At 44.0% G+C, this 15,434-nt stretch overlaps 1 protein-coding gene across 5 annotated transcripts in view; it reads left to right on the forward strand.

Annotated features, from left to right (window-relative positions):
- Positions 1-15,434, forward strand: part of TMPRSS6 (transmembrane serine protease 6) — a 377,861-nt gene that overhangs the window by 333,052 nt on the left and 29,375 nt on the right. For all 5 annotated transcript variants that reach the window (XM_063940656.1, XM_063940657.1, XM_063940658.1 and 2 more), the window contains 2 exons: positions 2,708-2,982; positions 3,282-3,418. In XM_063940656.1, coding sequence (XP_063796726.1) covers positions 2,708-2,982; positions 3,282-3,418 — 412 coding nt within the window. The remainder of the gene's footprint in view (positions 1-2,707; positions 2,983-3,281; positions 3,419-15,434) is intronic.

The raw sequence follows: 15,434 nt of genomic DNA on the forward strand, positions 1-15,434 counted from the left end.
ACACCCAAACTTCTCACCTTGAAGTCATGGTTAAAAATTAAGTAACCGTTCATAAACCGGCCACCCAAAGCTGACACAGTGAACACAACTGCAGAACAGAAAAACAAGTCCCCAGGGAGGGAGGGTGGGTAACGAACAGGCTGAAGAGAGGCAGGAAGTATCCTGCCAGCTGCATATATGCATGACAGGCCAGCCCCCTCTCATGCTGCAGCCAATGGGCCCCCCGGCCCACTCCCTGAGTTCCTCCCAGCCAAAAAACATTAACCCCTCACAGGCCAGGTGATGCCTCGAGCGGCGCTGCGGAGGCCCTGGACGGTGCGTTTATGCCGCTGTGGTCACATTATGTTCCCTACGCGGTCTCGATTATCTCGGAATTACCCCCATAGTAATAAGAGGAAGACATAGAATGAAGCAAAGCGACAAGGAAAGGAAGGGAGAAGAAAATTGCAAATTAAGGAAAATATGAGGAAGGAACAAGCATCAAGGTGTAAGACAGAAATGGGGCTTGGGGTTGTCAACTCAAGTAGAGACCAACAAATATGTGGTGTACATTTTAAAACAATCCATGCAAATAAAAAATGATTACATTCAGATGATTGCATATAGACATGTAATTGTAATAGTGATCCACTTGTTAATAAAATACAATTCTATTCAAAATTTCTGATAAGGGGAGAATGGAATGAGAGTGACATTGGTTAAATACCCATTAGATAATAATTATGCACCACTTATTAATAACAATAAAAACATATACAGTATGTAGAAATATAAAACAAATCCTAGCATGTATGATTTTCAAATTCCCCTGTCAAGAGGTAAATCCAGGTTAAGCTGTAAAATAAAAAGACTAAAAACGCACACATATTTTTTTTTTTTTTTTGCCCACCACCCACTGAACAATATTTCTGGCTATTTAAAAGATCACAAATCAAAACTTGAAATGACTGCAGTGAGTGGTCTTGTCTTTCCAGGAAATTAAGTGACAGAAACATTTGTGATGAAGAAATCATACCCATAATTAGGTAGTGTTGGTTAATGAGTTAGTACATTTTCGAGTAGACTGGCAAAGGTATTTAAGTAGTCTACCACACTGGACGATGAGGAGAAGGCCAAGGAGCCAAAGGTCAGAAGGTTAAGATAGAGGTGCTTAGACCCATCACTTTAAGGATTGGTTCTTGTTCACAGGATGGCACGGGTATGGGTCGTTGGGTCGACTCAACTTAGGTCAACATGGGCATTAGGTCGACATGCACTAGGTCGACTTGTACTAGGTTGACAGGTGAAAAGGTCAACATGATTATTTTTACTTTTTTTGGTGTTGTTTTCTTCATAAAGTGACGCGGAACCCCAATTAGTGCACCGTGTCCCCTCGCATGGCTCGCTTCGCTAGGCACAGGTTACCGTTCCAATCGTAGTCCACGTGGATTGTCAAGTATGGAAAAAGCCAAAAAAAGAAAAATAAATTGAAAAACTATTGTCGACCTTTTGACCTGTCGACCTAGTACATGTCGACCTAATGACCAAGTCGACCTAATGACCATGTCGACATAATGCATGTCAACCTTCATTGATCGACCTAATGACTGTCGACCTAAGCTGTGTCGACCTAACGACCGTATCCCGGATGGCACTAACCCCTAACTCTTTTGATTTGGCTGAGCAAAAGAGCTAGTAGCAAGGGTCCTTCAGTAGTACAGTATAATGGTGGACATGTTCGACTAAATTCTTCAGTGGGTTGACTTGCCTTGGGTGGGCTCCTACGGCTCCTAAGCAAGTTCAAAGAACAAGAAGTGCAACATTATTATGGAGAAGAATAATTGTAAAGAAGGTCATGATGAATATGACGATTAAGGGACTTCCTTGTGCAGTTTACGATGCTAATCTCAGCATCTTATTAGAACTGTTGAAGGTTTTCCATCTTAGAAGAGTTTTTCCCGACATCAACCCCTGTACAGACCTGGGGATCTGCTAGCTTAAGTCAAAACGAAAGAAACTAAATCTGCACAATTCACTATATACTTCATCCTTCCTCAGCATCTAGTACAACTGTGGGCGTTACATTTTTATGTTTTATTATTACACATTTTTGGCACACATTCACATCTTTTTACAATTTTCACCTTTTTAAAAATATTTCGCTGATGTAATAGTTTAAATGTATTTAATAAAAATTATGTTTCAAGATTTTCTTGGGTCACCGAATAAATACATACTCTATTGAAGATGTTATATTCTGTCAATCTGTGAGTGTCCCTTGTATGAATACTTTTCTCTCTTTCCTTTATATTAGTGCTTAGCTAGCTGATCAATGCACTATTCAGCTTCTTCAACTTGTGAGTCAGGGATGGCGATTTCAGCAGAGACCTTTGACTGTTTGATTTGTGAACTCTTCATGCAATAGCTTACATATATCATTTTTAGTTGTAGCAGTAAAGTTCAGTTCAGTCTCCCATCTTGGATCTGCATCTAGTAGCATAATATGTTCATGGATTGTTACCGCAATTTAAGATGCTGCTGAAACACAATAAAACTCCCTTGGTATATGGAGCTAGCCAAACACACATCTTAAAACCACAGCTGGCAGGCAACACATGCCACTAATTTATATATCTTTTCTAATTTCTCAAATTTCTTTGACTTTCTGTTACAACATCAATACATTTTTTAACCCGCTCCACCTATTTCCATTGTATCCAAATTGCAGTTTCTCTACTCCTGAGGTCTGGACAGTAATTCTGGGGAAGGTGCTTCTGAGCAGAAGTAGTCAGAATGAGATGGCCTTTAAAGTCACACAGTTAATCCTCCACCCTTACCTTGATGAAGATTCCCATGACTATGATGTAGCACTTGTCCAATTGGACCATCCTGTACCTCTAACGTCTCGCTATGTACAACCTGTCTGTCTTCCGGCCAGTACCCACCATTTTCCCACCGGTTCAACGTGTTGGGTGGCAGGTTGGGGTGCAGTAAGGGAGGATGGTAAGTACCAAATTGTTTTAAAGCTAGCCCATACAAAGCAACACTTATATTCTGCTCTTAGTAATAAGTGAAAATAGGTTTGGAAACCACTAAAACATTATACTTGTTTACCTAAGTATGCATCGATTGGAATGAATATGAATCTTGAAGATAAGCTTGCTGTTATGTGATAGCCTATGGTAGGCTATGTTTTATGATGGTCTACTTGGAGAAACAAGATGTGTATTTTTTAGCTTGGAAAGCATAATTTATTATAAACTTTCATCACCTTTGTAATAACCACAATTTGTGACTTTTAGGTCCCACAAGTGACATTCTCCAGAAGGTTGATGTAAAGTTAATTGATCAAGACACCTGCACTGAACTGTACCACTATCAGATTAGTCCAAGAATGTTCTGTGCTGGTTATGTCGATGGATCTAAAGATGCATGTCAGGTTGGTATAATTTAATATGGATGTGGGCCAAATGTAATAGCTTGCGAGTTGCAGAAAGTGATGAAATTTCAGCATTTAGTTGCTAAAGCAGCATTTTTTTAAAACCTTTGAACAAATAGCAGTTTCGCAGCTAAATTGTATTATCCACAACCCGTACGCTATTACAATGTCCCATAAGTCTCAATTAGTGGTGTAACTACCTTGGGTGCAGTGGGTGCAGCTGCTATGGTGCCCAGGCTGCTTCGAGGGCCCGCTGCTCCCCCTGCACCCAGTCATGGAATGCCTCCAAGGCCCGCACCATAGTTCCCCTTCACTTCCCCCCCAAGAATGGCCACCAATAGTATAAACTACCCCCACCCCTCCCCTGAGGCTGCAGCCACACAAAGGATGCAGTGGGGGAAGTGGGGGGCAACCTGACCGTCTCTGAGTGCTGCAATTCACAGGCATTTAGGGGGCGGCGTTTAATGCTGGAAAGTGCCTGTCCCCATCAGAGACCTCTGCTGGAGTCAGGTAGTGTTCGCTACCTCTTTCTCTCTCTCCCCCCTCTCTCCTTGGCACTCTCTCTCTCTCTATTGCTCCTATCTCTGTTTATACTTTCACTGACACTGTCTCTCTTTCTTTCTTTCCCTGACACTGTCTCTCTTTGTCTTCGACACTGTCTCTCTCTCTCTCTCCCTGACGCTGTCTCTCTCTCCATGACACCGTCTCTCTCCCTGATACACTATCTCCCCCCTCTCTCTTCCTAACACACTCTTTCTCTCACTCTCTCTCATTCTGTCTCTCCCACTTTCTCTCCCTGACACTCTCTTGCTCCCCTTTCTCTATCCCTCCCTAACACTCTATATCTCTCTCACTCCTTCTCGCTCCCCTCCCTCTCTTGCTCCTCCCCCTTTTCTCTCTGACACACTCTCTCTCCAACACTCTCCCTGACACTGGCTCTCCCTCTCGATCCCCTCCCTCTCTTGCTTCTCCCCTTCTCTCTCTGACACTCTCTCTCTCCAACACTCTCCCTGACTCTGTCTCTCTCTCTCCCCCTTACACCGTAGCTCTCTCCCTGATGCCCCCTCTCTCTCCCTGATGCCCCCTCTCTCTCTTTCCCCTATCATCCCTTTGTCCCTTTCTCCCTGACATGAAACCCCCTCTCTCATTCCCTGACCTCCCTCTCTTTCCCTCTCTCTCTCCTTGCGCCTCTCTTTTGCTCTCTCCCCTGACGTTTTTGTCTCTCACTCCCCTCACTGTCTCTCTCCTGCTTCACTAAAGGACATTGTAATAATGGTGCTGGAAGGGGCCCACAAAGTTCTAGTTACGCCCCTGGTCTTAATCATTATGTTAATCCTATTATGTTATTCTCTGTTTCCCAGCCTCTGTGACAAATTCCTTCATTTCTAGTCTACTTCAGCATTAGAGTAATAGCACCTAGCCCTTGAATATGCACAGTACATTATATATGGCAAGTTGCCAGCCATGCTATCATCTCTGTTTTCTCAGGACAGTGCCAGGAAATCTTTAAATAAATAAAAAATAGATTTTATTCCAATTTTTTTTTTCTATATAAACAATTTTATTGAAGTTTATAAAGATTCACAAAGAAAGTAATTGCACTTACAGTATGCGGATACATTGGTAACAAAAAGTAACGGTGATACAAAAACCGGTATCATATAGGATTACAAATACCCTTGCCTAAGAATCCACAAAAAAGTACAATAGGAACGGTTTCACAAAAATTTGTTAAATTGACATACAGTACTTTTGTGCATATAGTGACTAAACAATAAAAACAGTCTACCAGCTACAAGAAAATTACATACTAAAGTACAATAGGAATATGGGAAGGGGTAGGAAGAGGAGAAAAGGGAAGACAAGACAAAAATAAAAATAATGAAAAGGAAGAAATAACAAAGTAAATCTGATAAATCAGAAGATCCAAAGCAAATTCTCCAATAATCTAATCAGCATTAATAAAACCATAGGCCTAGACAAACATTCAGTATGGGTCAGGATTCAAAACACCTCACTGTAAACCAGTGATCTAATTATAATATTCTATGATCGTACTCCACGATTGTAACTGCCTTTTAAGAGTTTCTATCAATTTGCCTATACAAGTACCATGAAGTGGACTCAAATAATTTGTAAATATGCATTTGCACATCTGGCTCAAGACTATCTCCCATTTTTTAACGAATCTTTGAACCCCAGATTCTACATCTGGGAGAGAGGCACGTCTTTCGAAATATAATACTCTTAAAACCATATTTTTAACTGCCATCAGAGAAGGAGTGAATTTTTTAATCCAGTGAGTGAGGATTTGCTTCTTAGAAATTGTTAGTATAACTGAAATCACCAGAACAATTATCTTTTTCTCTGGACCTAGTATCCACTCAAGAAGAAGACACGGTAACAGGTTTTTAACCACCCCGGATTTAAAACGTATGATTGATATAAGCAACCACTTTGAACCAAAATCTAGAGATTTTCCTTCAGATCCAAAGATTATGATATAAATTATCACTACTCATATTGCATTTGATACAACAGCCTTCATCCTCTGGAACCATATGGGCTTTCTGATTAGGTGCTATATCGGCTCTATGAAGGGTATTCAGATGGACCTCTTGTAAGGAGGCAGAGTGGAGATATCGGAATGTGAGCATAATATTATCCAATAGACCTTCACAAGATCCCAGAGTGGAAATATCTTTTGTCCAAGAAGATATGGCTTTCATACAAAGCTTATCTCTGAAAGAAACCCTAAAAGTAGAGCGAAAGTAACTAATGCGTTATGCACACTCTTAGTGAGCACCATTAGCGTACGTAGTGGGTCTGTGGTGGCCTTTAGTGGCATTGGCGGCGGTAGAGACTGAACAAAAAGTCTAATTTGTAAATACTGATAAAGCCTAATATTTATCCTATATTAAACACTATACAAGGTTAAGAGACACAGTACGCAATTGGCGTATGGGGTACCGTAAGGGTACGCACTTAGCGTAGCATACGCTCGGCCGTGATCGAGACGCACATGCGGCACGCTCGCTCACAGCTTAATGCGTGGTGTCGAGCACGCTATAGGCGAGCGACTACCGTAATGCTACGCTACTAGCGTAGCGTACGCTCGAGACCACGAGGAGATCACGAGCGGCGCAGACGCTTACAAGATGGTAATCAGTAAACCTTGAATGTAACACACAGAAAGGATACTCTTATACTGTAAATCTTGTACTGAAACACTGTAGCGATATAACGCTGCTTAACCTAGTTAACACTAAAGCTGTTTGAGCGATCGTGACGCTCCTATTACCCACTGCAATGTAATGAACACACAATACCGTGCTAAGGATCCAACACCTTTACTGACAAGCTTTTAGTGATATCGAAAAGAGAAACAGTTAACAAGTCATACACTACAGGCTAACATATAATTCTAACAGGATATCTAGGCAGAAATATACGCAAATAGTAAACAATCGCAAATACAAATACATAGACTAAGAATGAATGGCTAACATTACACGGGTAACAAAGTGGCAACAGAGAAACATACCATACGGGGAACACTTGCAGGCGCAACCGGAATCCAGTCCTCCAATTATCAGCGATAACTGTTGAAGAGAGAGTACTGGCCGGTCTGGGGACAGTGACCCTTATATACACAACCTACAGTGTACTTCAAAGGGCCCTACAACCTTATTGTTCATTGGACACAGGAATGTCTCTCTGCACTATAACAAAAGGTCATAGGTGGATTTGAACAGGTGGGCTGTGACTATTTCAAACAGCTCAGGTGGGTGGGAATCTCCGGATTCCCGCCGCATGGATAATGAACTGCAAATATAGAATATGTCCAGAAACTACTAATGGTCATAACTACACGCAGGAGCGATTAATCTTTACCTAACCAACACCGGATTATTGCTATTAAAATACTCTTCGGTTAGGTACCAGACACCACTGTTCAACCTTAAACAGACCCTTTGTACCGCGCAAAGAGGGATTCCCAAGTCCGTGAACAAGTCACATTAAACAAACTTACAGTTATTACTAAAGGGAACATTACCTATAAAACATGCTATTTGGTTCTATCATTAAACGATTGAGTCGCCCGCTAGACGCACACAAAGTCTACCGTAAATGCACATATCATGCGCTCGAGCGCATGGCCGAGGCGCCATGGGCGGCTGCGGGTATCCGCACGCACGGGAGAGAATGTGCACGTGCAGCAGGCACGCGCATGAGGTGAATATATGGCAACGTGCAGCGTGATATTTTTCTGACTTTGACAGTCCACACTTTGGCAGTCACCAATAACTGCCACTTCCTAAAACAGTTCAAAAAGAGAAAAACATATGTCATGTATAATACATTTCTATGATTGGGTAAGGGAGAAGAGAAGAAGGTGGGAAAAAGGTATGACCTAGTGAGATAGTAGAAGCAGCATGTGTGTATGAGTCCATGTTTGAGGGGTCATGTATCATCGTGCCGTACGTGTTTTAAACCAACTTCGAGGTATTGCGAAGTATACATTTGAATTCCTTCTTATCCCGTATTACGGGCCTGTGGATGGGCTGTCAAACTTTACCGAGCTCTTTTCGGCTTTTGGTTGCAACAAAATGGGGGAGCACATTTTAGTTGATGATACATGAATGGGGGGATATGTGAGTGCTGATATCTGTGCCTATATTCCCTATCGACTATGTGTGTCATTATCTGAAGGTTGTAGAAATGAAGATAAGAAACAATTATGGTAAATGCAGTCATAAACTATGTGAGTTTAATATACATTTGTTGATTGAGGTCTTGTCTTGTGTCTTGTCTCGATGTACATGTTGACTGTAGTCTCCCGATGCTTTTGCTATAATTGCTTGAGCAAAAAGCTTTCTCAATGTCCATAGACTTACAAAAGTTTTGGGCTATCGTAAAATTTTAAAATCGCTAGGGATATTGGGTGTCTATGGCATTGTCCATCAATGGTCTGTGTAAAAGGTTGTCAAATTCTTCTTCCAAGCGGATGTCTTTGTACCTTAGAGGAAAACAAAGGAGAAACGGGTGAAAGAAACGGACCGTGGAATCACATTTTCATCACAACATTGTCTCTATTGTTGGGTCATAAATCAAATTAGTCGTTGTTGTTGCAGTATCTTCACTTCTTAAACTCATCACTCGGGCATTACGTTTATACTTCGTTAAAACCCGAACGCATCTAAATATCAGACCGACCAATATGATGACACCCAGAATACACAAAAGAAATTTCCCTACATCCATGATAATACCTTGGGCCCATTCTCCTAAACCAGAGAACCAACTTCGTGGGTTCAACCATGACACCCAACTGGTCAGCTCATTACCCACAGCGGCAAGGGTGAGATTGTGTTTCCTTCGGAACTCCCATTTTAATTGTAAAATGTCATCCATCTTTTGGTCTATGACCTCGGCTGGGTCCTCCGTGCTGTTTGTAATGTACGTGCAGCACTTGATTCCATATTGAGTCGCTAGGGTAACACAATGCCCGCCTGTCACAGCTGTGAGGTAATTGAGAATCATCCTATGCTGAACCAGTTCTGTTTTGTAGGCTTGTAACTCTTTCCCAGTGTACCTGAAGGTGTCGTCATACATTTCGGTGATATTGTCTAATAAATTTGCAAGCGCAGATATATATTTATAATTTATCACTCCTCTAGCGGTACGAGTGATATCTAACGCGAGTAGGAATTGAATCCCGGTGGATTCATGGATTAGGTCAGAGGCTGAATGCTCTGTTCTTTCTATCAGGTGCCGTTTAACGATGTGCTCGTAATGAGTGTGAGTATAAGGAGCTTGGGCACTGCGGTGAATATCTTTCATTTTAGTGTGGGATACAGTCATTACCTCAGGCACTACTTTTCCAATATAACATAACCCTTCTGAGTTTGGGGCAAGCCACTTATACGCCTTCCTCCCGCATATGAAATATGCGTCATCGGGGAGAACATATGGGACGGAGTGTGACATAACCATATTACAGATTTTCCATGTGAACTCTCCTAACCCTAATTCTTCCTTCTGTTTAGTACACGTATCAGTTTGTACGATCTGTGCACAGTATCCTGGTGATACTTCTCCAACTCGCATGATCCTACTTCCTAAGGTGTACCTATACCGAAAGAATTTCCTATGGTCGGCTATCTGGCGTATAAGTTCTGTGTCTATGGGCAATCTGTCGGCTCTATGTGAGAATGTCATGGTTTGATTACTCCATGACACTTCCCAATTTCCCGGCTTTCGGGGATTGGTAATGTTAAAGCACACTAAGGACCTATCCACATGATATTGGTGAAGCTTCAAACTAGGAGGACTAGAGATATTAAACCTCTTGTCCACCGGCCTCCCGCCACTTAGCTCAAGTACCTCTCCTACAGTTAAAGGGAATGGTACTAATCCTGATTTACTATGGCCTTAAGGTACTTGAGAGCATACCCAACAGTCTGTCTGGTTTAACACTTTACCCACTAAGGAGTGATAGTCACTCAATGGATGCCGGTCCATGTGGACATTAAAACTGGACTGACATTTCTTTATGCACCCATCCTCAACTATATTTTCACAATGCCTACAGATGCAGTTCTCTTCAGCTAACAATCCTTCACAATTCCTTCTATTGTCAATGCTATCAGATCGTTTTCTGATACTCGCCTTTACTCGGTGATTATGTTGTTCTTGGAAAACTACGCCTCCATCCTGGTCATCAGAACCCATTCCAGATCCTTTCTCGACTTCCATGGTACTCTCACCGAAACAGACTGCTCTGGTCAACATCATGGTCAACAGGAAAATCCGAATCACAGTCTCTTGGGGCAAGTCCATCTTTGAGGAGTAAAAGGAGAAAACTAAGAAGGGGGAAGGGAAATATGAGGGAGGTGGGAACTGGAGAAAATAACAAATGGGAAAAAGAAATCTGGCTCGACAAGCTTCTGGTCTTATTATCCTCAGCGCTCAGGTGTCGTCTCAATCCTCCCTGAACAGACACTCTAGTGATACAACCTCTACCGTCTGTTCTTTATCACGGGACCTCTCTGGGTCAGTGACCTTTTTACAATGACACGAATGGACCCAAGTCTCTCTCTCGGCAACCTTCAAAGCAGTTGTGCTGGTCAATAAGACTTGATATGGTCCTTCCCATCTGTCAATAAGGCAACCTGAGCGTAGAAAATTCCATATCATTACATAATCCCCAGGTTCAATGTCATGACAATTACTGTCTGGCAAATCAGGAATCACCAACTTTAAATTATCATTCTGATTCCTCAATTGCTTACTCATCTTAACCAAGTACTTTACGGTTACTTCATTGTTACATTTCAAATCATCCTGGGGGTTAATCATAACATGGGGTTGTCGACCAAACAGAATTTCAAAAGGAGACAGATTAAGAGGGGACCTGGGAGTGGTTCTGATGCTGTACAATACAATTGGCAAAGCTTCGGGCCATAACAGTCCTGTTTCAGTCATTACCTTGCTCAATTTATTTTTAATAGTGCTGTTAACTCTTTCCACCTTTGCACTCGCCTGGGGGCGATACGGAGTATGCAGCTTACTATTAATTCCCATCAATTTACACATTGTTTGAAAGACTTCACCTGTAAAGTGGGTACCCCTATCACTTTCAATTATTCTAGGGATACCGTACCTACACACAAATTCCTGCACAATTTTCTTTGCAGTAAACACAGCGGTATTTGTGGCCGCAGGAAATGCTTCAACCCAATTTGAAAATACATCAATACAAACCAAAACATACTTTAAATTTCTCCAAGGTGGCAATTGTATGAAATCAATTTGTATCACCTGGAAAGGGCCATCTATTGGAGGGATATGAGATGGCTCTGTCGGTATTGCCTTTCCGATATTCTTCCTCAAGCAGGTGAGGCATGTCATCGCTCTCTTACCTGCATGGGAAGAAAATCCTGGGGCGCACCAATAAGCTCTTACTAGCTTACACATCCCTTCTTTGCCTAAATGAGTCAGCCCGTGTGCTGCTTCCGCTAGACTTGGAAGGTATGCTCTTGGTGCCACTGGTTTACCATGTCCATCTGTCCAGAGTCCTGAGGACTCCTGGCCATATCCTTTTGACCTCCAAACTGCCTTTTCCTGTGGGGAACACAAATTTTGCATTTCACACAATTTCTGTGTGTTTACAGTATTAAATACCATCAGTTGTGTGGTGTCTGTCTGTCTGGGGGTACCAGTTGCTGATTTAGCAGCTTCGTCTGCTCTGCTGTTACCAAGTGATACCGGGTCTTGGCTATATGTGTGAGCTTTACACTTGATAACAGCCACTCTGTCGGGTTCCTGTATCGCTGTTAGAAGTCTTTTGATGTGGGCTGCATGCGCTACGGGTGTGCCAGCTGCCGTCATGAAATTTATGAGGCGCCATAGGGCTCCGAAATCATGGACTACTCCGAATGCGTACCTAGAATCTGTGTAGATATTGGCTGACTTGCCCTTAGCCAATTCACATGCTCTGGTTAGGGCAACCAGTTCAGCAACTTGTGCTGAGTGAGGTGGGCCTAGCGGTTCTGCTTCTATGGTACCTTGGTCATCTACGACTGCGTATCCAGTACACAAGTCTCCCGAGTCCGTCTGTCTGTGACAACTACCGTCAGTGTAGAAAGTAAAATCTACATCTTCCAGTGGGTTGTCACTGATGTCAGGCCTTGCCGTGAAATTTTGGGTCAAATATTCCATACAATCATGTGTGTCATCCTCTGTATTAAATCCTCCTTCACCATTACTCTCATCCTCCACCCTTTGTGCCTGTCCAGGCACACCTGGGAGATACGTAGCAGGATTTAATGCGCTGCATCTCCTTATGGTAATGTTTACGGGGGCCATCAATGCCAATTCCCATCTTGTAAACCGCGCTGATGAGACGTGTCTGGTTTGGGCAGAATTTAGTAAGGCTGACACTGCATGTGGTGTATGAATTGTGAGGTTGTGTCCTAGCACTACATCTTCGCTTTTTGTGACTAGCAATGCTATCGCTGCAACACTTCGCAAGCATGTGGGGAGGGATCGCGCTACAGTGTCAAGCTGGGCGCTGTAGTAAGCTACCGGCCTGCTGGCATCACCATGCTTCTGGGTTAATACACCTGCTGCGCACCCAGCACTCTCTGTTCCGTACAGCTCAAAGGGTTTCCCATAGTCTGGCATACCTAATGCTGGTGCCTGCGTTAGGCACTGTTTAAGTCTCTCAAATGCCATCTCAGATTCGTCTGTGTGCGAAATCCGATCAGGTTTGCTTGATGAGACCATTTCCTGCAAAGGTAAGGCCAGTATGGAAAAACCTGGGATCCAGTTACGGCAATACCCACACATGCTTAAAAACGTTCTAATCTGTTGCTGGGTTTGTGGCAGGGTCATGTCACGAATTGCTTGAATTCTATCAGCGGTAAGGTGTCTCAGTCCTTGTGTTAGACAGTGTCCCAAATACTTCACACGGGTCTGGCATAATTGCAACTTGTCTTTGGAAACCTTGTGTCCTGTGTCTGAAAGATGAAACAGGAGCTGTTTCGTATCTCTCAGGGACGCTTCCAGTGAATCTGAACACAGTAGTAAATCGTCCACGTACTGTATCAATACTGATCCACTCACTGGTTGGAAAGACTGTAAACAATCATGCAGAGCTTGTGAGAAAATACTTGGACTGTCTATGAAACCTTGGGGTGTCACAATCCTGACTGTAGGTTTTATATTTGGTGACTTACCCCTGCCATCTGTCCTGGATCCTGTGTCTTTTCACTCACGGAGTTAAACAGCTTGTCAGTTTTCCTGAGTTCTCTGCCTGAGAGGTAATAGTTAATTAGCTCCACCTGTGGTGATCTCCTGTGTGAGGCTGAATTCAGTAATCTGAAGTTCAGGCTTCAGTGTTCTCTCGGCCTGCTAGGCCTCGCTGCACTTCACAGCCTCCTCTAGAGTAGTCACATGACAGTGACTTCACCTGACCCAGAGTTGTCCAATCCTCTGCCAGCCTGAGACTCTCTACATCACCTAATCCTGCCCACCAATCATCAGGGACCAGGAAGTATAAATCAGGAGGCTGAGTTGGAATCTGGGCCAGTTCCTCATGTCACATACAGCCTTGTGTGAGTCTTATGCTGAGCTCCCTTAAGGTAACCTTTGTACCTAAGTTCCTGTGGGAACTCTGTTCCCTTGTTACCGTTTGGTTTACTTGTGTGTTGCCATTTGATTTCATCATTTTCCCTGAGTCTCAATGTAAAGGCACAGCTGCAATGTTTCGTCTTAAAGGCACAGTACTGAATTCCGTGTTCTCCACTGAAAACCACAGAAGTCGTGTTTCAGTTTTACTACTGTTGTAGTTGGGACCTCCGTGACTCAGTACCTCCGTGCCTCAGTACCTCGTGCCTCAGCATCTCCGTGCTTCCAGCACCTCGTGCCTCAGTACCTCCGTGCCTCAGTACCTCCATGCTTCCAGCACCTCCGTGCCTCAGTACCTCCGTGCTTCCAGCACCTCCGTGACTCAGTACCTCCGTGCCTCAGTACCTCGTGCCTCAGCATCTCCGTGCTTCCAGCACCTCGTGCCTCAGTACCTCCGTGCTTCCAGCACCTCCGTGACTCAGTACCTCATCATATCCGTGCCTCAGTACCTCCGTGCCTCAGTACCTCCGTGCTTCCAGCACCTCCGTGCCTCAGTACCTCCGTGCTTCCAGCACCTCCGTGCCTCAGTACCTCCGTGCTTCCAGCACCTCCGTGCCTCAGTACCTCCGTGCCTCAGCACCTCCGTGCCTTAGTACCTCCGTGCCTCCACGCATCCCAGTGCCTCTACGCACCTCAGTGTCCCCAAGCACCTCAGTGTCCCCAAGCACCTCAGTGTCCCCAAGCACCTCAGTGTCCTCAAGCACCTCAGTGTCCTCAAGCACCTCAGTGTCCTCAAGCACCTCAGTGTCTCCAAGCACCTCAGTGTCTCCAAGCATCCCGTGCCCTTTAGCACAGTTGAACCTGGTATTCTTCACTGATTCATCAGCGCCTTTCCAGTTCTGTCTTTCAGGAGACCTTCAGCGCCCCCACGTGCTTCCTGTCTGCCGACCTAATCCTGTATGAGGAGAGCCTAGATTCGGCCATCTCTGCCGCGGTTCCTCTTCTCAGTCATCGGAAGAATACTCGAGTCCACAACATTTCCAAACCAGGTCAGTGGTAGTATTCACATAATCCTCCAGTCGCCCGCACAGACTTCACTACACCGGGTTCACAAAAACCTCAGTCATGACAGTAGGAACTGGCCACATGGACCCGGCCGAAAGTGTTTGTCTGACGCATGACCTCCTAAGCAATATTGCAGGACGCTTGGGAGGTCTGGAGTCGACTCAGCATCGATTGGCACAGTGTCTGCAGCGGAATTCGTCCTCCAGAGATTCTATGACCTTCTGCTCTAAGACTCCTGACCAACTGCAGATTTTCTACCAGATGTTACTACAGTTACAAGAACTTTTGCCTAGTATTCTCTCTGTGATGCCTGATCTCCTCAGGAATACTACCAACGTTGTTGATCCTGTTTTGTCCCATTCAGTTAATAGAGTCTCTTCCTCTGCGCAAGGGAAAGTTTTTCATCAGAGCTATCCACGGCCCAAGCTCTCTGAAGCTGAACGTCAGCGGCGTAAGGAGCTACATCTCTGTCTTTACTGTGGAAATTCTGGTCATTTTGTTAAAGACTGTATTCTTCGCAAGCCAGGTAATAGTGACAAATCTCAGTATCATAGTGCTCATGTCTACAAGTCATCCACAGTATCCGATCCATCTGCTGCTGACGGGGGTATCAAGAAGGCTACTCTTCTGAGAGAGACTCAAATTTATGACTGGGGTCCGGTGGTTATCCCAAGTTGGGTGTCCAGAGAAGAATGTTCAAGCCATTTACAGTCACAGAGGAGTCCGTGTCCACAGCCCCAGGAGGGGCGTCTTCAGAGCGTCCAGCCCCAGGAGGGGCGTCTTCAGAGCGTCCAGCCCCAGGAGGGGCGTATTCAGA

Source organism: Pseudophryne corroboree, chromosome 9 (assembly GCF_028390025.1).
Source record: "Pseudophryne corroboree isolate aPseCor3 chromosome 9, aPseCor3.hap2, whole genome shotgun sequence".
Taxonomy (NCBI): domain Eukaryota; kingdom Metazoa; phylum Chordata; class Amphibia; order Anura; family Myobatrachidae; genus Pseudophryne; species Pseudophryne corroboree.